Source organism: Lethenteron reissneri, chromosome 62, assembly GCF_015708825.2.
Source record: "Lethenteron reissneri isolate LAM-NWPU_2019-01 chromosome 62, ASM1570882v1, whole genome shotgun sequence".
Lineage (NCBI taxonomy): Eukaryota > Metazoa > Chordata > Hyperoartia > Petromyzontiformes > Petromyzontidae > Lethenteron > Lethenteron reissneri.
The window spans coordinates 4,225,204-4,249,172 of NC_083840.1; the positions used below are offsets into that span (position 1 = coordinate 4,225,204).

Here is a 23,969-nt window from a genome sequence, read left to right on the forward strand (position 1 = left end):
CAGAGACCCACAGACTTGCACAGAGCTCCACAGACTCGCACAGAGCCCCACAAACTCACACAGAGCCCCACACACTTGCACAGAGCCCCACAAAATCGCACAGAGACCCACAGACTAGTTAAGAGACTGACAGACTCACACAGAGACCCACAGACTCGCACAGAGACCCACAGACTCGCACAGAGACCCACAGACTCGCACAGAGACCCACAGACTCGCACAGAGACCCACAGACTCACACAGAGACCCACAGACTCGCAGAGACCCACAGGGCCGGGTCAACCCAGCACAGCGCTAACCATCGCACCGTGATGCTTCATCATCGTTATTTTTCATTATTTTTGGATCACCTTGGTGGTGGAGGTTTTGTTGTTGGTGGTGTTGGTGATGTTGTTGATGTTATTGTTGTTGTTGGTGGTGGTATTGAGGGGACGCCCCGAGTGAGCCGCGTTGACTCTGTGCTGCGTTTATTTTTCCTCCAGACTCTGGTGGAGGCGTTCACGCTGGGGGTTGTGGGTAAGTGGCATCTGTGCCGCCCTGTGTGTGTATAGGTACGTGTGTGTGTGTGTATACGTACGTGTGTGTGTGTGTATACGTACGTGTGTGTGTGTGTATACGTACGTGTGTGTGTGTGTATACGTACGTGTGTGTGTGTGTATACGTACGTGTGTGTGTGTGTATACGTACGTGTGTGTGTGTGTATACGTACGTGTGTGTGTGTATAGGTACGTGTGTGTGTGTGTGTATACGTACGTGTGTGTGTGTGCTATACGTACGTGTGTGTGTGTGTATACGTACGTGTGTGTGTGTGTATACGTACGTGTGTGTGTGCGTATACGTACGTGTGTGTGTGTATATACGTACGCGTGTGTGCGTGTGTATACGTACTTGTGTGTGTGTATACGTACGTGTGTGTATATGTCTCTTGGCCAAACCCCATTTGGCGGAGCCATGAGACTGAACCCTTAAACTCGGGGTTCCTCCACAAACAGCAAAAAGCTATTGCGGGTTGCCACGTGGAATGTTCGAATGCTCATTGCGGAGGAGAGGTTGCCTCTCCTCTGTCGGGAGCTGGACCGGTACCGCCTGGATCTCGCTGGTATTCAGGAGGTCCGGTGGATCGGCTCTGGCTCCTGCCACCATGAGGGGTGGACAGTCCTCTACTCGGGGCAGGAGACTGCCAAACAACAGTGAGTGGCTCTTCTTCTGAACCAAATAATTAAGGGGGTGTGGGAGTGTGGCGGTGAGGTGTGGGAAGCTGTAAGCCCAAGGATACTATGTGCTCGCTTTCCCATCAACCAGAGGAGAGGAGTGCTGGTCTTGGTTACTTATAAGAAGACCATCAGTGGAGGGATGCAGGAAAGGCCGATGAGTCGGATGCCTTCGATGACCTCCTGTCACAGGTGCTAGGTAAAGTCACCCTCTTGGGTGACTTTAATACCCGGAGTGAGTCATGATGCTGGCACCTGGGCTGGAGTGATTGGAAGGCATGGGCCAGATCAGTTCAATAACAACGGTAGGAGACTGATAGACTTCCGTGCAGCCCATGGGCTTGTAATTACCCATACGCTGTTCCAACATCGGCACATCCACACAACATCATGGATGCACGCCGGGTCCGGCAAGAACAGTTGCTGGACTTCATAGTGATGGAACAGCGGATGCGGGACCATGTGATGGTATGATGGTGGACAGGCCCGGGTAAAATATGTGGCTGGGAGTCAGTCATTCCCTGTTTATCTTGGGGTGCAACAGGGATGCCCCATGGCTCCCACATTGTTTAACATCTGTGGTACAGGAGGATGTGGAGCAGAGTGGACTTGCCGATGACTGGTACCAGCGGTGTCAAGATCGGCCTCTGGAGGAGGCTCGTGAAGGACGCTACTGGGCAGTTGGAGGCAGTCGCCCTCCAATAACAACGGAGAGCAGAGGAGCGACACTCACAACACGCAGCAAGTTGGCACAGTAGGGGGCACAGGTGGTGCATCAGGCAGTCATCTCAGTCAGTCGACCCTTGGCATCTGGGTCTGCCCCGTGACCTCGTGCCAGTGGGCGTTCGACACTTCACTTGGCCTCAACGTGCACATAGCCTGGCACAGGTGCCGTGGTGACGTTACCGCCACTTAGTGGTGAATGGCGGTTGTTGTTGTTGCTGTATCTCTGTATGTGTATCTCTGTGTGTGTGTGTATCTCTGTGTGTATATCTCTGTGTGTGTATCTCTGTGTGTGTATCTCTGTGTGTGTGTGTATCTCTGTGTGTGTATCTCTGTGTGTATATCTCTGTGTGTGTATCTCTGTATATCTCTGTGTGTGTATCTCTGTGTGTATATCTCTGTGTGTGTATCTCTGTATCTCTGTGTGTATCTCTGTGTCTGTGTATCTCTGTGTGCATCTCTGTGTGTGTGTATCTCTGTGTGTGTATGTATATCTCTGTGTATCTCTGTGTGTGTATCTCTGTGTGTGTATCTCTGTATATCTCTGTGTGTATATCTCTGTGTATCTCTGTGTGTGGATGTGCAGTGACGTTCTACGACCAGGTCGTGGTGTTCCAGGCGTGCGTCCTCACGGCCGCCGCCTTTGTGGGCCTCACCGTCTACACCCTGCAGACCAAGAGGGACTTTAGCTGCATGGAGACCGGGTGAGTTCTGGCCCAGTCCACCCAGGGGGAGGCCAGTCCGTCCATCCACCGACCCGCCCGCGGCGCTTGCTATGGTGGAGTGTCGATTGTAGCGCTAACCGCACCGCCACCGCTGAGGGGGTGGGTTGGCGTGTGGGGGGGCGAACCACTGTGTGTGCAATTGGCACAGTAGGGGGCACAGGTGGTGCATCAGCCAGTCATCTCGGTCATCTCAGTCGAACCCGTGGCACCTGCTGGGTCTGCCCCGTGACCTCCTGCCAGCGGGCGCTCGACACTTCACGTGGCCTTAACGTGGCATAGGTGCCGTGGTGATGTCTACCGCCACTTAGTAGCGAATGGCTGTTGTTGTGTGTCACAGGGGAGCGGTGGTGTATTGGTTAGCGCGTAGCGCTATGAGCCCGGCGACCCGAGTTCAATTCCTGCTCACGGCCAACACCAGTGACGATTATTATGAACTGGTCCTCCCATAGATCGACTCAGCCTCAAATTAGTACCAAGTGCGATGTGTTAAACATCGCCACTGGGGAGACGTGTAGCCCATCCATCCCCTCGTGTGCCGTGCCTGCCTTCTGTTAAGGCTGTATGGGTGGGGGTCTTTGTCTCTGTGTGTGTGGGGTGCAGGCTGTTTGCTGGCCTCTGGATATTGATCATCGCTGGATATCTTGGGGTGAGCAATAAGACGCCTACCGCCCCCCCCCCCATCACCTCCCTGTCTCCTCCCCGCTCCTTTGACAAATCTCCACCTCCCATCTTGGTGTCTCCCAGTAGCTCCCCCCCCCTCACCCCCCCGTCTCTCCTCCCCCCCCCATCTCTCTTCCACCCCCCCCCCCCCCGTCTCTCCTCTCTCCCCCTCCCCCCTCTCCTCTCCTGCCTCCCCCCATCTCTCTTCCACCCCCCTCCCCCCCTGGTCTCTCCTCCCTCCCCCCCATCTCTCTTCCCCCCCCCATCTCTCTTCCACCTCCCCCCCACCCCCCCATCTCTCCTCCCTCCCCCTGGTCTCTCCTCCCTCCCCCCCGTCTCTCCTCTCCTCCCTCCCCCCCATCTCTCTTCCACCCCCCCCCCGTCTCTCCTCCCACCCTCCGTCTCTCCTCTCCGTTGGTCTAACCCCCCCCCGTCCCGTCCCCAGCTGTTCCTGCGTTATCTGCTGGTGGAGCTGGCGCTGGCCGGTAGCGGTGCATTGCTCTTCTGCGGCTTCGTGGTGTGGGACACCCAGCGGCTGCTGCATAGCCTCTCCCCCGAGGACTACGTGGAGGGAGCCGTCTCCCTCTACCTCGACCTCATCAACCTCTTCCTTGACATCCTGCGCCTGCTGGAGGCCATTCGGCGCAAGTGAGAGAGCAGGCGGCGCGCGGGGGGGGGGGGGAGTGGGGAGGGAAGTGGGGGGGGAGTGGGGGTGGGCCAACCTCTTGCTCACTAGCTACTACACTCACCACCTAGTACACACGCTCACTGGCTAATACACTCGTTAATGTACTCGCTCACCACCTAGTACACTCACCACCTACTACACTCGCTTACTAGCTACTACACTCACCACCTAGTACACTCAGCACCTACTACACTTGCTTACCACCTAGTACACTCACCACCTAGTACACTCACCGCCTACGACACTCGCTTACCACCTAGTACACTTGCTAGTCTACTCACTAGCTAGTAGACTCACCACCTAGTACACTCACCATCTAGTACACACGCTCACTGGCTAATACACTCGTTAGTATACTCACTCACTAGCTAGTAGACTCACCACCTAGTAGACTCACCACCTAGTACACTCACCACCTAGTACACTCACCACCTAGTACACTCACCACCTACTACACTCGCTTACCACCTAGTACACTCACACCACCTAGTACACTCGCTTACTAGCTACTATACTCGTCACCCAGTACACTTGCTCACCAGCGAGTACACTCATTCAGCGAGCACTCACTAGCAGCCAGCCAGCACTGCTGTTTCTCACCGGTACACTAATTCATTAAGTCATCCATTCACTCATTCACTCACCCACATTCTGTATGTCTCTCACACAGTGTATGGAATGTGATATTTGTAAAGGGGGAGACTAATATATATGTAAATGATATTCCTGTGCACATGTCAACCTGCAATCTATGGGAGGGTGGTGGGGCTCTGTGATTTCTATTGTTGCGGTTGTTGGGGGCCGGGGGGGGGGGGTGACCTCGCGACTCCCCTGCATTTTCCAACTCGGCTTCGCAGTGTCTGTGAGTGATGTGCGCGTGTGTGATGCCCGGTGTGATGCCTGTGTAACGTTCTCGAAGGAGACGGAGACTTCTTAGAGGCCACACGCTTTTATTCACCAAATACTTGCTACACCTAACACAAGGGGTATACGGTCCCCGTACCCGTTATCCTGACGATGCTACAGACTCCGGACTTGCCGGCTATCTTCCCCGCTAGCCTAGCGTCCTCCGGCTGGGACCTAGGGGAGGCACACTGACCCGCCGCTGGCCCGGCGGGTCCCCGACCTCTGGTCGCTCAGGACCTTCGCCCTCACAAGGGCTGGAAGGCTTGGTCCAGGGTCCTAGCTGTCTTCAGCCGACTTGGGTCTTCGTGTAGCAGAACTTCCCGGAGCTCTCAGCGCTCCGGCTTTTATATTTGTTCGTGGCCGGGTTAACCAATCCCCGGAAACCTCTTGGATCCCTTCGATTGGTTCTTCCCAATCTGGCATTTGGATCCTACTTCACCCCATTTGACGCTTACTGTTTGATTGAGCGGGAAACCCTTGTTTACCAACTGCTCTCTCACAGCTTGCGAACAGCGAGTAGTTATCACCACTACACATGCACTCTGATGAACGGTATGACGCACTTGATGTGAAGCACGTGCTGTGATGCCCGATGTGACGCACGCGCTCCGACGCACGTGCTGTAACGTGCCCGGTGTGACGTGCCCAGTGTGACGTGCCCAGTGTGACGCTCGCGCTGTGATGCCCGGTTTGACGCCAGGTGCGATGCCAGGTATGACGTGCGTGTGTGTGTGTGCGCGTGTGACGAGCGGTGGCGACCGTCCCACGCCACCAGAACCGGACACGCGCGCACACACACACACACCCACACGCGGCCGCCCCCCCCCACCCTCCCTACACCTGGCAGACAAAAACCAGCGCTAAAAGTATTTGCCTTGCTGGCCAAGGTGGAGACTACGGCGGTGGCCCCCAGCGCCCGGGCAACGCCGGTTGTGGCCTCCCCACCCCATCCCCCGACTTGAGCGGCGGCAACGTTGCTCTGACATCGGCCCGACTTGCGAGTCTGCCGGTCGGGCCGGCGTATGGCCCCAAAATTTGCTCGAGCGTTGCTTGGCGCCCACCGCCCCGACATCCGAAGTCGGCCTTCGCCTCCGAAGCGCCGACAGATCTTCCCCACCGACTCGAGACCTCTGCGTGGGCGCGCGTGGTGGTGGCAGCGGTGGCAGCGCTGGGGAATCCGAGCATGTGCCTGGTTCTTCTTCCACCCCATTCTTGCCCCCCCCCCCCCCCCCCCCCCCCGGAGTGTCTTCTCTGCTTCTCTGCGTGTCGTTCTTTCGTTCTTCGGTTATGCGGCCAAAACCTCCGGCTCCGTTGCGATGGATAATAATCGTATTTGTCAGTCGTGCTGCGACTGACATGACCCACTGTAGTGGCGTGGGGGGTGTGGACAGTATGTACAGTGCAAGCATTTTTCTACAGTGTACACAGTGCAATCAGTTTGGACAGTGCGAACAGTGCACAATGCAGACTTTGCACAGTGCAAACTGTTTTTGCACAATAAGTACAGTGCAACCAGTTTGTGCAGTGCGGTCTCATGCTGTCGACTGTTTTGTACAGTGCAGACAGTTTTGTACAGTGCGCACAGTGCAATCAGTTGTACAGTGCGGACAGCGCAAGCAGTTTTGTACAGTGCCCCCACCCCACTCTGTGTGTGCGTCTGGCTGCGTTTTCTTTTTGCGTGGTGGGGCAAGCAGAGCGTAATTGCAATGCAAGTCGCTTATAATCCCCATTGTCAAATTTGTCAATAAAATTCATGTTGGGCACTCTCTTGGTTTGTGTGTGTAGTGGTGAATGTGTGTGCAGTGGTGAGTGTGTTTGTGCAGTGGTCTGTAGTGGTGAACGTGTGTGCAGTGGTGGTGTAGTGGCGAGTCTGTGTGCGGTTGGCACAGCTGGTGCATCTGCCAGTCACCTCAGTCAACCCATGGCAACCTGCTGGGTCTGTCTTGTGACCTGCCAGCAGCGAGCCTTCGTCACTTCACGTGGCCTCAAAGTGCACGTAGTCTGGTACACAAGACCTACAGTACTCGTAGGTTTTTTTGGTAAAGTCACGTAGGTAAAAATAAAAATAAATAATAGAAATAATAATAGAAATAAAATAATAAATCACGACGTTTCGGAGGCAATACAAGTCTCCGTCATCAGGTGGGACCGTCACAGCTAAATTTACTGTATCAAGTGAGGAAAAATCCAAGAGACAAGCTCTTAAATACAAGTTCAGGGGGAGGGGGGAGGGGCTTATCTGAATGTGGTAGCCAGTGAATGGAACGTGTTGGGGGGGGGTGGGCGGGGCTAAAAGAGAACAATTAGTGCACCTCAACTCGGGGTTGTGGCCGGTGTTGGCTGACAATCCAAATACAAAACAGCAGTACTGTTAAACGCTGGGGATGTCAACACTCGGTAAAGTAGAATAGTACCTGTCAAATAAGATGGTACAAATATGTGTAGTTAAATCTTTTTTTACATGGTTAATAACATCTTTCCAAAGATTACTCAGTTTGTACCCATCATCACGGTTGAAGTTATATCTGTGTTTGTAAATATGGATGGCTTCGTGTACAAACCTTTGATGGTAGCCAGAAGGTTTGCAGAGTACCTTGGTCTCGGAAAAGACAATATCATGAGAGCTTATAGCGTTGTAGCAATGATCGGCAACGGCAGAAGACTCAATTTTGCCGTGTTTCAGATCTGACTTGTGCTCGCGGACACGATCGGAGACATGACGTTTCGTTTCCCCAATGTAACAATCACCACAGATGCAACTCAGTTTATAGACTCCAGGGTATTGCAAGTCAGGAATGACATCTTTTACAGATGGGATTAGATCACAGATTTTATGTACTGTACTGAATCGGACTTGGATCTTATGTTTGTTTAGAATTTTGGAGATCTTTTTGGTCAAGCCTGCTATGTATGGCAACGTGATAGTTTTGATCGGAGTTTCAAGTGGTTGTTTCTGTATGGTGGGAGAAACAGCTTGGCGGATAGTGTGGTCAGAGTATCCGTTCATCTTGAGGGCCCGATGTACATGTTTTAATTCACTGGCCACGTGGTGTTGGTCAGAGATGCCATGAGCTCTGTGGTATAGCGTTTTGATGAGATAATTCTTTTGAGCCGGTTGGTGGTCATCACCCTATCACCCAACCAATGCGGCTTCGTCAAAGGATGTGGCACTACGGATGCCATATTCGCGGCGAGGCTCCTGCTGGAGAGGCACAGAGAGAAGAACAAAGCTGTGCACGTGTCGTTCCTCGACCTTGAAAAGGCATTTGACAGGGTCCCCCACGACCTCATCTGGCACTCGCTTCGATCCCATGGAGTCCCTGAAACCTACGTGCATTGGGTGCAACTCCTATACAAAAACGTCACCAGTGCAGTCAGGTGTGCAGTGGGCATATCACCGCCATTTCCCATCAGCGTTGGAGTGCACCAAGGATCGGCCCTGTCACCACTCCTGTTTATCCTGTGCATGGACACGATCACTGCCGACCTGCACACGCCCCTTCCATGGTCAATTCTCTACGCGGATGACGTCCTCCTCTCAGATGAAGAGAGAGGAGAAGTGGAAAGACAAACGCGCCTGTGGAAGGAACGTTTGGACGAAAACGGGATGAGGTTCAACATCAAAAAGACGGAGTATATGGAGTGTTGCCCCCAAACCGACGGCACCATCAGCATTGACGGAGAAGATCTGAAGAAAGTGACGGACTTTAAGTACCTGGGCTCCACCATCAGCTCAGATGGTAGCATCACGACTGATGTGAGGTCACGAGTCAATGCGGCGTGGATGAAATGGAGGCAAGTCACCGGAGTCCTCTGTGATCGGAAAATGCCGGATAGGCTGAAGGGAAAAATATACAAGACCATCGTCCGACCGGTGGCACTCTATGGATCCGAGTGCTGGCCAGCCACAACTGTACACGAACAAGCTCTCCACACCATGGAGATGAGGTTGCTCAGATGGAGCCTCGGGCTCACTCGATGGGATCGTGTCAGGAATGAAGACGTTCGGAAGCGACTTGGTGTGGCCCCCATTGCGGACAAGATGCTTGAGGCAAGGCTTCGGTGGTACGGCCATGTGATGCGAAGTGAAGAGTCATCAGTGGCCAAGACTGCCGTGCGTATTGAGCCAGAGGGCCGCCGTCCACGCGGACGTCCGAAGAAGCGATGGATGGACCGAATAAAGGAAGACATGAAGACGGTCAACGCATCCCCTGAAGATGCCCTGGACCGAGCCAAATGGAGAAGACAATGCCGAAAAGCGGACCCTGCGCCACAGCGGGAACAACGCTAGGAAGAAGAAGAAGGTGGTGGGAATCAGGTTTCAAGTAGGAATCTGTGTGGGTGGCTTTCCTGTAGACAGAATGTCCCAAGGATCCATCAGGTCTTCTCTCCAGCAGAACATCTAAGAATGGTAGTTTGCCATCTTTCTCCACTTCCATGGTGATGATGGGTACAAACTGAGTAATCATTGGAAAGATGTTATTAACCATGTAAAAAAGATTTAACTACACATATTTGTACCATTTTATTTGACAGGTACTATTCTACTTTACCGAATGTTGACATCCTCAGCGTTTAACAGTACTGCTGTTTTGTATTTGGATTGTCAGCCAACATCGGCCGCAACCCCAAGTTGAGGTGCACCAATTGTTCTCTTTTAGCCCCGCCCACCCCCCCCAACACGTTCCATTCACTGGCTAACACATTCAGATAAGCCCCTCCCCTTTAACTTGTATTTAAGAGCTTGTCTCTTGGATTTTTCCTCACTTGATACAGTAAATTTAGCTGTGACGGTCCCACCTCATGACGGAGACTTGTGTTGCCTCCGAAACGTCGTGATTTATTATTTTATTTCTATTATTATTTCTATTATTTTATTCATTTTAATTTTTACCCACGTGACTTTACTGAAAAAACCTAAGCGTATGAATCCTTGCAGTCACGAAAGCTTCAAATCTAGAATTAAGACCTACAGTGACGTCGCCGCCTCTTAGTGGCGAATGGAGGATCACCCGTGTGTGGATTAACCGTGTGTGGATTAACCGTGGGTGGATAAACCGTGGGTGGATCGTGGATCCTCTGTGGGTGGATGACTTCAACCCGGCAGGGTGAGGATTGTTCCCCAACTTACCGGCGAGGCTGTATATGAGTGGACGTGGCCTCCGGGGCAACGGATTGGAAGCGGCGACCCTCCTGGATTGCGAGTCCAGCGCTGCCGCCACCACTGCTGCCCGTGCGCATGTGCGTGCGTCTATGGCTCAGCGGTTAAGCGCTATGAGCCCAGCGACCCAAGTTCGATTCAGTGCTCACGGCCACCAACACCACAGTGACGATTATCTGAACCGGTGCTGGGCCTCCCCTAGGTCGACTCAGCCTCTTTTGAGTGTGTTGACATCGCCACTGGGGAGACAAAGGCGGCCGGGCGTGGTGCTGGCCACCCACCCCCTCGTGTGCCGTTCCGGACTTCATAGGTGTCGCTACTCGCGAACAGCACTTGCCCCAACAGTCTGTTAAGGATACACGGGGATCTTTGTCTTCATATATATGTAATAAAGGCCGTTGAGACAACGTCTGGAATTCAGTATACTTTATTAAGTTTCTTTCACAGCTCTCACTATATCCGTTCCTCTACTCTATGGCTCCTTCACGCTGTTGGCAGACAGCGTGAGAGGGAGAGAGAGAGACTGCCGAGGCCCGCCACGTGGCTGGCTCCGGACCACGGCACCAGCGTAGCTTCCACCTTCGTTCCTCCAAGCTCTGACCACGTGCTGTCTGTCTCCGCCCCTTTTAATTCCTGGCCCACGTGATGCCCCGCAGCCAGTCCTCAGCCACACCCCTGGAACCTTCCAGAGCCCACTGTCCTACCCCAGGGCCATGCCCCTAACTCGACTCCCCATTGGTTGCAGGCTGAAGCCAGCAGAGACAATCCTCCTCCAGGTGTAACCTTCGCATTACATCAGGGCCACGCCCCTGGCTCGATTCCCCATTGGTTGTGGGCTGAGGCCGGCAGAGTCAATCATTATCATCCAGGTGTAACCAATTAATCATCCAGATGTAACCCATTTATCAACCAGGTGTAACCTCACATTACATATACATAAAAATAAATAAAGCCATTAACCTCACGAATAATCAGCAAGTAAATAGCCAACACTTTAATAAATAAAAACATTCCAGATCATCGTCTTTGGCACCAGCAAAATTAACCTGAGTGTCGCTAATAAGCGAGCGTCGCTAGCGAGCGTCGCTAGCGAGCGTCGCTAGCGAGCGTCGCTAACGAGCGTCGCTAACGAGCGTTCTCCCTGAGCCGTTAACTCTCCCCCAGAGGAGATGCATTGTGGGAGTTTCCCACCATCCGTGCCGAACAGCCAATCGGATTCACTCGCAGTGGGTTGTTCTGGGGCTGCACTGCCACTCCGTCTCTGGGTTACGTGGTGGTAGTGGTGATGGTAGTAGTGGTGGTAGTCGTGGTGGTGGTAGTGATGGTAGTGGTGGTGGTGGTAGTGGTGATGGTAGTGGTGGTTGGTGGTGGCGGTAGTTGGCGGTAGTTGTGGTAGTGGTGGTGGTAGCGGTGGTGGTAGTGGTGGTAGTGGTGGTAGTGGTAGTAGTGGTGGTGGTGCTAGTGGCGGTTGCGGCGGTGACAGCAGCGGCAGCGCAACCGCGAAAAAATATTTCGCGAGGTTCAGCAGAATTAGCATCCGCATCATCATCGTGAGCAGCAGAATTATCAGCAGCATCATCATTGTCAGCAGCAGGAGAATTATCATCAGCATCATCATTGCCTTCAAAATTACCATCACAATTATCATCATCATCGTCATCACCATCAGCAGGATTATCATCAGCATCATCACAATTCATCACAATAGCAGCAGCAACATGATTAGCATTGTCGTGTTTCTCCTCCCCGTTTCCCCCCGCATGTCCCCCCGCGTGTCTCCAGCTCGTGGGTGATGCTCATCTCCTGCGTGCTGTTTATGGGGTCGCTGCTTGCCCTCTTAGCCAAGCGTCGCGATGACCCCTCCAACCTCTTCCTCTTCTTCACTTTCGTGAGTCCACCACGCAGGTTCATAATGGCTGTGTCAGTGCCTTCATGGAGAACCACACAGAGACCCACAGACTCGCACAGAGACCCACAGACTCCCACAGAGACCCACAGACTCGCACAGAGACCCACAGACTTGCACAGAGACCCACAGGTTCGCACACAGCCCCACAGGATCGCACAGAGACCCACAGACTCACACAGAGACCCACAGACTCGCACAGAGACGCACAGACTCACACAGAGACCCACAGACTCGCACAGAGCCCCACAGACTCGCACAGAGACCCACAGACTCCCACAGAGCCCCACAGACTCGCACAGAGACCCACAGACTCGCACAGAGACCCACAGACTCACACAGAGACCCACAGAATCGCACAGAGACCCACAGAATCGCACAGAGACCCACAGGCTAGCACACAGCCTCACAGGATCGCACAGAGACCCACAGACTCACACAGAGACCCACAGGCTCACATAGAGAACCACATACTCACACAGAGACCCACAGACTCACACAGAGACCTAATGACTCACACAGAGACCCACAGACTCACACAGAGACCCACAGACTCACACAGAGACCCACAGACTCACATATACACCCACAGACTCGCACAGAGACCCACAGGCTCACACAGAGACCCACAGACTCACACAGAGACCCACAGGTTCACACAGAGACCCACAGACTCGCACAGAGACCTACAGACTCGCACAGAGACCCACAGATTCACATATACACCCACAGACTCACACAGAGACCCACAGGCTCGCACAGAGACCCACAGACTCACACAGAGACCCACAGGGCCGGGTCAAACCAGCACAGCTCTAACCATCGCACCGCGATGCTTCATCATCATCATTCTTTATTATTTTTGGATCACCTTGGTGGTGGAGGTGTTGGTGGTGTTAGTGATGTTATTGTTGTTGGTGGTGGTATTGTGGGGACGCCCCGAGTGAGCCGCGTTGACTCTGTGCTGCGTTTATTTTTCCTGCAGACTCTGGTGCAGGCGTTCACACTGGGGGTTTTGGGTAAGTGGCGTCCGTGCCGCCCTGTGTGTGTATAGGTACGTGTGTATGTGTCTCTTGGCCAAACCCCATTTGGCGGTTCCTCCAAAAACAGCAAAACGCCATTGCGGGTTTCCACGTGGAATGTTCGAATGTTCATTGCGGAGGAGAGGTTGCCACTCCTCTGTCGGGAGCTGGACCGGTATCGCCTGGATCTCTGTGGTATTCAGGAGGTCCCATGAGGGGTGGATAGTCCTCTATTCGGGGCAGCAGACTGCCAAACAACAGGGAGTGGCTCTTGTTCAGAACCAAATAATTAAGGGGGTGTGGGAGTGTGGCGGTGAGGTGTAGGAAGCTGTAAGCCCCAGGATACTGTGGGCTCGCCTTCCCATCAACCAGAGGCGAGAAGTGCTGGTCTTGGTTACTTATACCCCCACCGAAGATGAGCATCAGTGGAAGGAGGCAGGAAAGGTCGATGAGTCGGATGCCTTCGATGACCTCCTGTCACAGGTACTAGCTAAAGTTACCCTCTTGGGTGACTTTAATGCCCGGAGTGAGTCATGATGCTGGCACCTGGGCTGGAGTGATTGGAAGGATGCTGGCACCTGGGCTGGAGTGATTGGAAGGCATGTGCCAGATCAGTTCAATAACAATGGTAGGAGACTGATAGACTTCCCTGCAGCCCATGGGCTTGTAATTATCCATACGCTGTTCCGGCATCGCCACATCTACACAACATCATGGATGCACGCCGGGTCCGGCAAGAACGGTTTCTAGACTTCATTGTGACGGAATAACGGATGCGGAATCATGTGATGGTATAATGGTGGACAGGCCCGGGTAAACCTACAGTATGTGGCTGGGAGTTGGAGTCATGCCCTGTTCATCTTGGGGTGCAACAGGGATGCCCCCTGGCTCCCACATTAATGACTGATACCAACGGTGTCAAGATTGGCCTCTGTGGAGGAGGCTCGTGAAGGACGCTACTGGGCATTTGGAGGTAATCGCCTCCAACAACAACGGAGGGCGGAGGAGCGACGCTCACAACAAAGAGCGGAGCGCCGGGTGGCTGAAGCACATCAGCCAGTAATCCCAGTCGACCCTTGGCATCTGGGTCTGCCCCGTGACCTCGTGCCAGCGGGCGTTCGATATTTCACGTGGCCTCAACGTGCACATAGCCTGCCACAGGTGCCGTGGTGACGTTACCGCCACTTAGTGGCGAATGGCGGTTGTTGTTGTTGCTGTATCTCTGTATGTATATCTCTGTGTGTGTATCTCTGTGTGTGTGTATCTCTGTGTGTGTATCTCTGTGTGTGTGTATCTCTGTGTGTGTATCTCTGTGTGTATATCTCTGTGTGTGTGTATCTCTGTATATCTCTGTGTGTATATCTCTGTGTATCTCTGTGTGTGGGTGTGCAGTGACGTTCTACGACCACGCCGTGGTGTTACCGGTGTGCGTCCTCATGGACGCCGCCTTTGTGGGCCTCATCATCTTCACCCTGAAGACCAAGAGAAACCTCAGCCGCATGGTGACCGGGTGAGTTCTGGCCCAGTCCACCCAGGGGGAGGCCAGTGCACCCACCAGTCCGTCCGTCAGTCTGTCGACCCATCCGTCCATCCACCGATCTGCCCGCGGCGCTTGATACGATGGAGTGTCGATTGTAGCGCTAACCGCACCGCCACTGCTCAGGGGGTGGGTTGGGGTGTGGGGGGGGTGTTGTATCTATGCCCTGTTTTTAGGCCAAATTTTTTAGCTTGGCAGTGTCTCATTCTTCACCTGAAGACGGCTGCTTGCGTTGTAGCCGAAACGTCGTGAGAATTATTTTATTATGTTTTATTTTTATTATTTTATTACTTCCCTTCTACGTGACTTTACCGAAAGAACCAAGAAGATGAATCCCTGCAGTCACGAAAGCTTTAAATCGAAATAAAAGCAATCAACCTGTAGAAAGGGCGGAAATCGCCAAGCGTCGACCAAGCGAGCATCGCAAAGGACGAGCAGCAGCGGATGAGCAACAAGAGCCATCGTTCATCGCCAGAGCGCTCCAAGCCGGTGAGCGCGCACAGCCGCGTCGTCCATAAGCCTGAGCCAACACATCCTGAAGTAAGGGCGAGTGTCCGTGTGAAGTTGGCAGCGATCAAGGAGAGAGCGACGACGATATCATCGCGCACCGCCGAAGGCGAGCATCGTGCCAACTCAACAATCATCCGGCAGTGGAGAAGCCTGGAGCTGCCACCAAGAGAGAGAGAGCGCCATCGAATGCGCCGTGTGTTTGATACACACACACACCGACCAACACCCAGTGAGAACAGACAAGACGTCCAGCAGCGACGACGGAATCATCGCGCACCACGTCGGCGAGCGTCGTGCCAACTCGTCATCCAGCAGTGGAGAGAGAGAGCGCACGAGCAGAGACACGCCCGAGCGAGGGTGTAGCACGGGCTCGCTGCGGCCACGCCCAAGCGAGAGGAACCTCTCTGGCCGCTGGTTGTATCCTCCCCCACCCCACAAGCTCCGACACAGCGCCCTGCCTCTACTTAAAATATAAATTATCAAGGGAACAATACAACGCACACACAACACGCACACGAATAAGACTTTCAAAAAATTATCTTTGTGTTTCAAAAGGGTTGCCATTTCAAGGTGGTGCGTTCAATATCAACTGATCGTGCAAAGCAGTTGCTGCCGTCGAGTTACATGAATAAGAAGTGTTTTAGTCATTCATTTTCGTTAATTGCATAATCTTGCCGATGAATCTATTGATGTATACTTTTGCCTTTGCATATTAGAGTGCCATATGTTCGTTTAGAATTAAAATTGCTTAACACCAAGTGTTCGAGTGCTTCTTTCCCAGTCCATGCAAAACTGTCTTATTCATAAGAACTGTAGCCTGCGATGAGAAATTAATTTGGAGACCTAACATAACATAAACACACTAAGATAATCAGTAAATGTTTAATCAAAGATAATCGTTTTATCCCGATTGATACAACTCTGGACAACGAAGCTAAGCCTGATTATCATAACTGCAAACATTAACATAATCGCAAGCATCCGCATAAATTAATACGATTATCTTCATGATTATCATAATTTATGCATATATGTATATACATTAACATAATTCATGCGGATTACACATTTTTTTCACTTCATTAATTTTAATTATTTTCATCAAAATTTCATAATCCGGCATATACAACATAATGGGGGCTCGTCCGGGATTTCTTGCAGACTGTTTTGCATGGATGAAGGAATGAATCATTACGTGTTAACCAGAATATTGTGATCCAACATTGCCGTGTGATTGTAAACGGGCGTAAAACAAAAAAAACGCCCTCTGAGGTTAAACTCCAGAATAACAGGTTGGAACAAATACAGTGGGATTAAGATAATATATCGAACCGATTGCATCCTGTGATAAATGGTGTTAGAGATACGCACTCTGAATCGAAAAATAACAGAATAGCTCGAGTCAAACTGACTACATTTTCTGATACAATTGTTTTATATGTACTCTGAAAGGGAATGTCGGAGTAACTCCTGCCACACTTGAGATGTTAGGATTAGGAGGATTTTTTGAATGGATTGCAGAATACTGGGAACTTGTATTACAATGTACAGGCAGTTCTTCTACAGAACAGACAGGGCAGAGAGACATGGAAAGGGAGCTGCATCGATGACACGAACACACCCCGAGGAAAACTAATTTACTGGATAAAATGTAACGAAGGCGAACACGATGCAAAAACTGCAGAGAAGGCAGGACAGGACTCATGCCTTCCCACACAGGCATACAGACAGGGATTGTAGAATGAGGAAAAATTCGGAAAGGAAACCGGAGAGAAATCGTCTCTAATAAACGAGGAAAAATGTCCCCACACCATCGCAAGGGAGGAGAAATCAGTGCTCGCGACACCAACGAAACTCACAGACGTTGATCCACAGAATAAATATGAAAGTAGCAGTAAATCACACTCTTGGGTACGTGGACATAATCCCGGGACAGATTGCACAAAAATTATGGGTATCGATCAAAATATCCTTGACAAAGAAAATCCCTCACAATTCGAGAGAAAGGATGGAGAGATACAGATGCAAATAAAAACATGTGGGACTGACAACCTCGCAGCTATAGAGAGGCAAAATGTTAAAGTAAACTCGCCAGGAGATGCTCCACTAAGGGCAGAGGCAAAAACTGCAGGAAAATGGCGACACGAGCGACACAGCCCAGACAGTTCACCAAAAAAATGCACGACGCTAAAACACGCCCGACACAGCACAGATCAAAGTGACAGCTTGTCTGATGATAATTCGTCTGATGATGACGCTGACGACGATCAATTTTCGGAATACTCCTTCAACAGTAAAACCCTTAAATTGATGGACAAAGCTCTCGTCAGAATTCCCGATTTTGACCCACACAATAAGAACAGGGACATACACACACATCTTCTTGGTTCTTTCGGTAAAGTCACGTAGAAGGGAAGTAAAATAATAAAAATAAAACATAATAAAATAAAAAAATATAATATAATAATTATTTTATTATGTTTTATTTTTATTATTTTATTACTTCCCTTCTACGTGACTTTACCGAAAGAACCAAGAAGATGAATCCCTGCAGTCACGAAAGCTTTAAATCGAAATTTATACACACACATATCGCAACTATAGAAGAGGAGGTCTGAGGAGACGGGATGAGAAAGCGAGTCTGTTGAAAAGGAGTTTACATGGAGAATCTATACCATGGGTAAAGTCGCTACCATACAAGATTAGGAATGATTTCAAACAACTGAGCATGGCAGTGATTCGGAAGTTTGGAGAATATTCAACACTCACTGAGGGGTTTTATGCTGTAAGGCATGGATCATGATCCGCGAGATTACCTCCTCCGATTTAAAAGAGCGTTTTACGCAGGCGATGTGAATCGGTACCATGAAGGGGACCATATGTTCAAAATTATGTTTTCTGAATCCTTGAGCCCAGAGATTACAGAATGTGTGAGAATGGTTTTGAACCCAGAAACAGCCTCCTTACACCGCATAGAGAGCAAGGCGTACATGGCATGGTTATACAGAGCTCAGAATCATAATTCGGATCCAGAACACAGGGAGAGGGATAATGAACCTAGCCTCTCTGAAAGAAATAAAAATCACCGAGCAGTCCCACAATGCAGAGAGGAGCGAACACGCACGCACATATGGCAAAATAACCCAGAGAGAGGTTGGCACACAAATGAGAGTGACACAAATGGGAAAAGCACTGGGCCAAAAATGTACGAGAATCGCAGGAGGTGGAGGTTAAGAGCAGAACCATATCAGCACCCCATTCCCCGACACATGCAAGGTCAAAATTACACACACAGATGGCAAGGTAACAATCCAGGAAAAAGGTGGCACATGAATCGGAGAAACACGGGGCCAAAAATGTACGAAAATCGCAGGATGGGAGGTCAAACACAATCGGTCCAATTCCGACCGATTCCCCCACTGACTATACCAGGAGGGAATAGAGAAACAAATAATAAGGAAAAACAAATTGGCTTGACGGAGACACGAAATGCGGCACAAATACGTGATGAACCACCTGCAGTAATTGAGAGCGAGCTGCCCATACGCGCTCCACCCGCTGAGTTGAAACTAAATCCGGGGCTCATTGGAAAATGCAAGCAGGCTGCAAGTGACAGGGCGGACAAATACCGCCACGATCGGGAAACATTAAAGGCATACGATGCGTTAGGAAACGCAAGCATTGCTCCCGTAAATGACGTGCAGATCGAACGCAAAAACATGACTGCAGTGAAGGGTGATCGGACAGTAGATAACAGACAGCAGAGACAAAGAGAAAAACCGGGGCGTACAGGAAAAACAGTGCAGCACGTCGCAGGATCGCGCGAGAGATGGAACACAGAGACACGCCCTGAGGAATGCAGGCGTGAGCCTTTGAATGGAAAACATCCCAATGAAATAAAATATTATGTGGATCGGAGTGCTAAAATGGAGACGAATGTTCATGACATCGGGAATGGTGTTGGAATTTAACACACTCATAAAAACAAAGAGGGCAACATTACGAGGCACGGAATTAAATCGACACACTGACTCGGCAAATGTGGATGTAATCACAGAGAGTGCAAGTGCCACTGATAACAAAGTGCCAAAGTTGGTTGTGTGCGCGAGTTCTGGTTATGTGCAACACAATTTCACACCACACACTCCCACGACGCGAGAGAGTGATAGAGGAAATTACAAAACGAACCTGAAAACCGTGATCGAAAGATCAAAGCGATAAGCACTACGAACCAAGTTAATGATTTTGGGAGATTGCATGAAAGAGTAAAAGGTTACTCTAAAATATCTGGCCATGAGAATATTGTTAATGGACAGGAAAAGGCTATAAGCAAACCAAGTCTGAAGGACAGTGCGTGGGAAGCAGCATGTCCACATAAAACCAAAAGTGGCAAACCAGATGATAATAACTGGGTAAAAATATGGCAAGGAGGTAACAGGAGGAAAATAATGCATAAATGCGTTCGAAACCACTACCTTGCGTTTCCCAGGAACTAAAAAAAACATTTTTTATAAAAAATGTGCGTTTTTTTAATAATAAAATTTTTTTTTTTTACAGTAGTTATGATGGATAAGAACCGATGTAACATGTGGTATTGATGTTTAACATTTTGTTTTCTTTTCTTTGCTTATTTCAAATGTAACCATGCTAAGATTGTGATACGACGCACGCGTAAAAAACAGTCGAAACACGAGGGCGGCTGATGGGTTCATAATGGAAAAAAGGGGCATTTACTTTGTTTAAAAATTCGCCAGTGGCCAAATCAACCACTGATAATTTTTAAAAGGGCGGATTGTTGTATCTATGCCCTGTTTTTCAAAAAATAATATTAAGAATAACTAGGCCAACATTTTTTTATACATATAATATATATTTTTTAATTAAATAATGAAAACAGCTTCTACTCCTCACAAGCACACGAGGAATCTGTGAAACGGGGAGGTCCATTAAACGACAAGATTTCAGAGCACAGAGAGGTCAGAGACATCCAGATGGACAAAAGGTCGATGGCCTAACCTTCCCAAGACGTCTGGAGATGCACGGATAAGGTGCAGAGCAGAGAAAAACAACTATTGCAACTCGCGTTTTCTTTAACGTTTTCCTTAACGAAAAGTAGAAACTTAACAAAAAATAAAATCAACGGTATAAGACTGCAGCCTACAATAGGGGCTAGTTATTGGATATTCCCTTATATTACTCGTATTCACCGCATATATATTATTTTGTATTGTATGTTTCTATCTACATGACCTTACCAAAAACTAAAGAATACGAATTCCAGAAAGCTTAAGTGGAAACTTAGTTACACTTAACCTCAGGAAATTAAAATATAACTCAGAATAAACACCAATTCCTGGAGACAAACGCATAACCAAACTTGGCAAAGCCCTCAAAATAATGATGTAACGAGGATCATTACGAATATTCATTAAACATAGACCGAATAATAACCACGTTATACTAAGACCGAGGGAACTCATAAGAAATATCAAGAATAAATGTAACACACAGGACCATGTAAATGTATTGCAAAAATCTCCTCAGCCACCTTTGTCTCCAACGGTCCGGCACAAACAGATGGCCCCATAAATACTTAGAGGGTTAGAAAGGGTCGCGAGGAGGGGTCGCGAGGGTGTCTGGTTTTTTTTTCTTTCGGTTTGTTGTTTGTTTTCCTCTCGGAAGAGACGCGCAGAGAGGAGAGAAAAAAACACAAGCGCACATCAAGTGTGCAGTCTGGTTCGAGTCGCGCTCAGTCTTGCAACTCAGCTTGCGACGCAGCGTTGCGACGGGGCTCGCAAGGGAGCTGGGGCGAGTCGTGCCTCGAAGAGAGATGGAACGAGGAGGGGTCATTCGAGTCGCAGAAATCTGAGTTCAACCTGGGTTGAGGCTGGGTTTCAGCCGTGCTCCGGCTGGCGGAGCGTCGTGAGGGAGCAAACACCGATACCGATGGCCGGTGTCGTTTCTCGCAGAAAGAAGTGGCGAGGTGTGGTTAAGTGCGAGTGAAGCTGGCAGCTGCACGAACAAAGGAAAGCACGGAGAAGAGAGAGTGACGAGTGACAACAAGCAATCAACCTGTAGAAAGGGCGGAAATCGCCAAGCGTCGACCAAGCGAGCATCGCAAAGGACGAACAGCAGCGGATGAGCAACAAGAGCCATCGTTCATCGCCAGAGCGCTCCAAGCCGGTGAGCGCGCACAGCCACGTCGTCCATAAGCCTGAGCCAACACATCCTGAAGTAAGGGTGAGTGTCCGTGTGAAGTTGGCAGCGATCAAGGAGAGAGCGACGACGATATCATCGCGCACCGCCGAAGGCGAGCATCGTGCCGACTCAACAATCATCCGGCAGTGGAGAAGCCTGGAGCTGCCACCAAGAGAGAGAGAGCGCCATCGAATGCGCCGTGTGTTTGATACACACACACACCGACCAACACCCAGTGAGAACAGACAAGACGTCCAGCAGCGACGACGGAATCATCGCGCACCACGTCGGCGAGCGTCGTGCCAACTCGTCATCCAGCAGTGGAGAGAGCGCACGAGCAGAGACACGCCCGAGCGAGGGTGTAGCACGGGCTCGCTGCGGCCACGCCCAAGCGAGAGGAACCTCTCTGGCCGCTGGTTGTATCCTCCCCCACCCCACAAGCTCCGACACAGCGCTGTGCCTCTACTTAAAATATTAATTATCAAGGGAACAATACAACGCACACACAACACGCACACGAATAAGACTTTCAAAAAATTATCTTTGTGTTTCAAAAGGGTTGCCATTTCAAGGTGGTGCGTTCAATATCAACTGATCGTGCAAAGCAGTTGCTGCCGTCGAGTTACATGAATAAGAAGTGTTTTAGTCATTCATTTTCGTTAATTGCATAATCTTGCCGATGAATTTATTGACGTATACTTTTGCCTTTGCATATTAGAGTGCCATATGTTCGTTTAGAATTAAAATTGCTTAACACCAAGTGTTCGAGTGCTTCTTTCCCAGTCCATGCAAAACTGTCTTATTCATAAGAACTGTAGCCTGCGATGAGAAATTAATTTGGAGACCTAACATAACATAAACACAAAGATAATCAGTAAATGTTTAATCAAAGATAATCGTTTTATCCCGATCGATACAACTCTGGATAACGAAGCTAAGCCTAATTATCATAACTGAACACATTAACATAATCGCGAGCATTTGCATAAATTAATACGATTATCTCCGTGATTATCATAGTTTGTTGATATAATTATATACATTAACATAATTCATTCGAATTATGCATTTTTTTAAACATTTCATTAATTTTTATTATTTTTATCAAAATTTCATAATCCGGCATATACAACAGGGGGCAGCTTTTAAATTAAAGTAAATTACCATTTTTACCAGGTAAAAGGATAAAGGGTAAAGATGTCGACATGCCAAGGGGTAAGGTAAAGGGTAGGGTAAAGGTAGCTCGAAATAATTATCCGGTAGGGTAAAAATAGCACGAAGTATTACCTGGTAAATACGGTGCCTTGTTTACCGCTAGAAGCTCCATGGTGCAGTCCGTGGCCTCCATTTAACAAGTAATATTAAAACAAACTTTATTAAAAACACGCTTTTATTAAATGTACGAGTAATGACAGAACTCCACGACCCAAGGAAGTAGCCCCGAAAATTGCCATAACGTAAGGGGCCGTGGTGATTTACAGCCAACGTCAGTTGAGCGTGGACAACTAGACCCAAGCCGAAACATAACATGTAAAAAATGATTTTATGATAGAATATAGTGTTGTCATCAGTATGACATAAGTATACCAAGTTTGCAGTCGATACCACATTAGGAAGTGGGTAAAAATTTTGTTACAAGATTTGATGATACAACAATGACGACAACGACGACGACAACAATGACAACAACAATAACGACAACAATAACAACAACAATGACAACAAGCGTGTAAAATTGGAATAATTGAGAGTATTCTATATGAATAAAGCGCTCTACCCAGCATTTACCGTTATAAACCTTGTTCATGTATAGTTCCCTAGTAATTACCCTGTAATCGGGTAATTTATATGGGATAAGAGTAAAAGGTAGGGTAAAAATAGGCTCGTTTTTACCTTTGAACTTTTACTTTACCTTGCCGAGGCCTATGTGTGTGTGTGCAGTTGGCAGAGTAGGGGGGCACAGGTGGTGCATCAGCCAGTCATCTCAGTCGAACCCGTAGCACCTGCTGGGTCTGCCCCGTGACCTCCTGCCAGCGGGCGCTCGACACTTCACGTGGCCTTAATGTGCACATTGCCTGGCACAAGCGCCGTGGTGACGTCACCGCCATTTAGTGGCGAATGGCGGTTGTGCGTAACGCTATGAACCCAGCGATCCGAGTTCAATTCCTGGTCACGGCCAACACCAGTGACGATTGATCTGAACTGGTCGTGGGCCTCCCCTAGGTCGACTCAGCCTTAAATTAGTACCTAGTGCGATGTGTTAAACATCGCGACTGAGGAGCCAAAGGCGGCTGGGCGTGGTGTAGGCGATCCATCCCCTCGTGTGCCGTGCCGGCCTTCTGTTAAGGCTGTACGGGGGGTGGGGGTCTTTGTCTCTGTGTGTGTGGGGTGCAGGTTCTATGCTGGCCTCTGGATATTGATCATCGCTGGATTTCTTGGGGTGAGAAATAAGATGCCTACTCCCCCCATCACCTCCCTGTCTCATCCCCTCTCCTTGATGAATCTCCACCTCCCATCTTGGTGTCTCCCCCGTCTCTCTTCCCCCCCCCCCGTTTCTCCTCTTCCCCCCCCCCCGTCTCTCCTCTCTTCCCCCCCCCCGTCTCTCCTCTCTTCCCCCCCCCCCCCGTCTCTCTTCCCCCCCCCCGTCTCTCCTCTCTTCCCCCCCCCCGTTTCTCCTCTTCCCCCCCCCCCAGTCTCTCCTCTCTTCCCCCCCCCCCCCAGT

The 23,969-nt window shown here is 50.0% G+C and overlaps 1 protein-coding gene across 3 annotated transcripts in view; it reads left to right on the forward strand.

Annotated features, from left to right (window-relative positions):
* LOC133358521 (protein lifeguard 4-like) overlaps positions 1-23,969 on the forward strand; it is a 42,095-nt gene that overhangs the window by 8,554 nt on the left and 9,572 nt on the right. For all 3 annotated transcript variants that reach the window (XR_009757092.1, XM_061576884.1, XM_061576883.1), the window contains exons 5-12: positions 483-516; positions 2,521-2,638; positions 3,260-3,305; positions 3,765-3,967; positions 11,857-11,962; positions 12,966-12,999; positions 14,395-14,512; positions 23,642-23,687. Coding sequence is in view for 2 of the 3 variants with exons in the window: in XM_061576884.1 (XP_061432868.1) it covers positions 483-516; positions 2,521-2,638; positions 3,260-3,305; positions 3,765-3,967; positions 11,857-11,962; positions 12,966-12,999; positions 14,395-14,512; positions 23,642-23,687 (705 nt within the window). In the remaining variant the exon portion in view is untranslated. The remainder of the gene's footprint in view (positions 1-482; positions 517-2,520; positions 2,639-3,259; positions 3,306-3,764; positions 3,968-11,856; positions 11,963-12,965; positions 13,000-14,394; positions 14,513-23,641; positions 23,688-23,969) is intronic.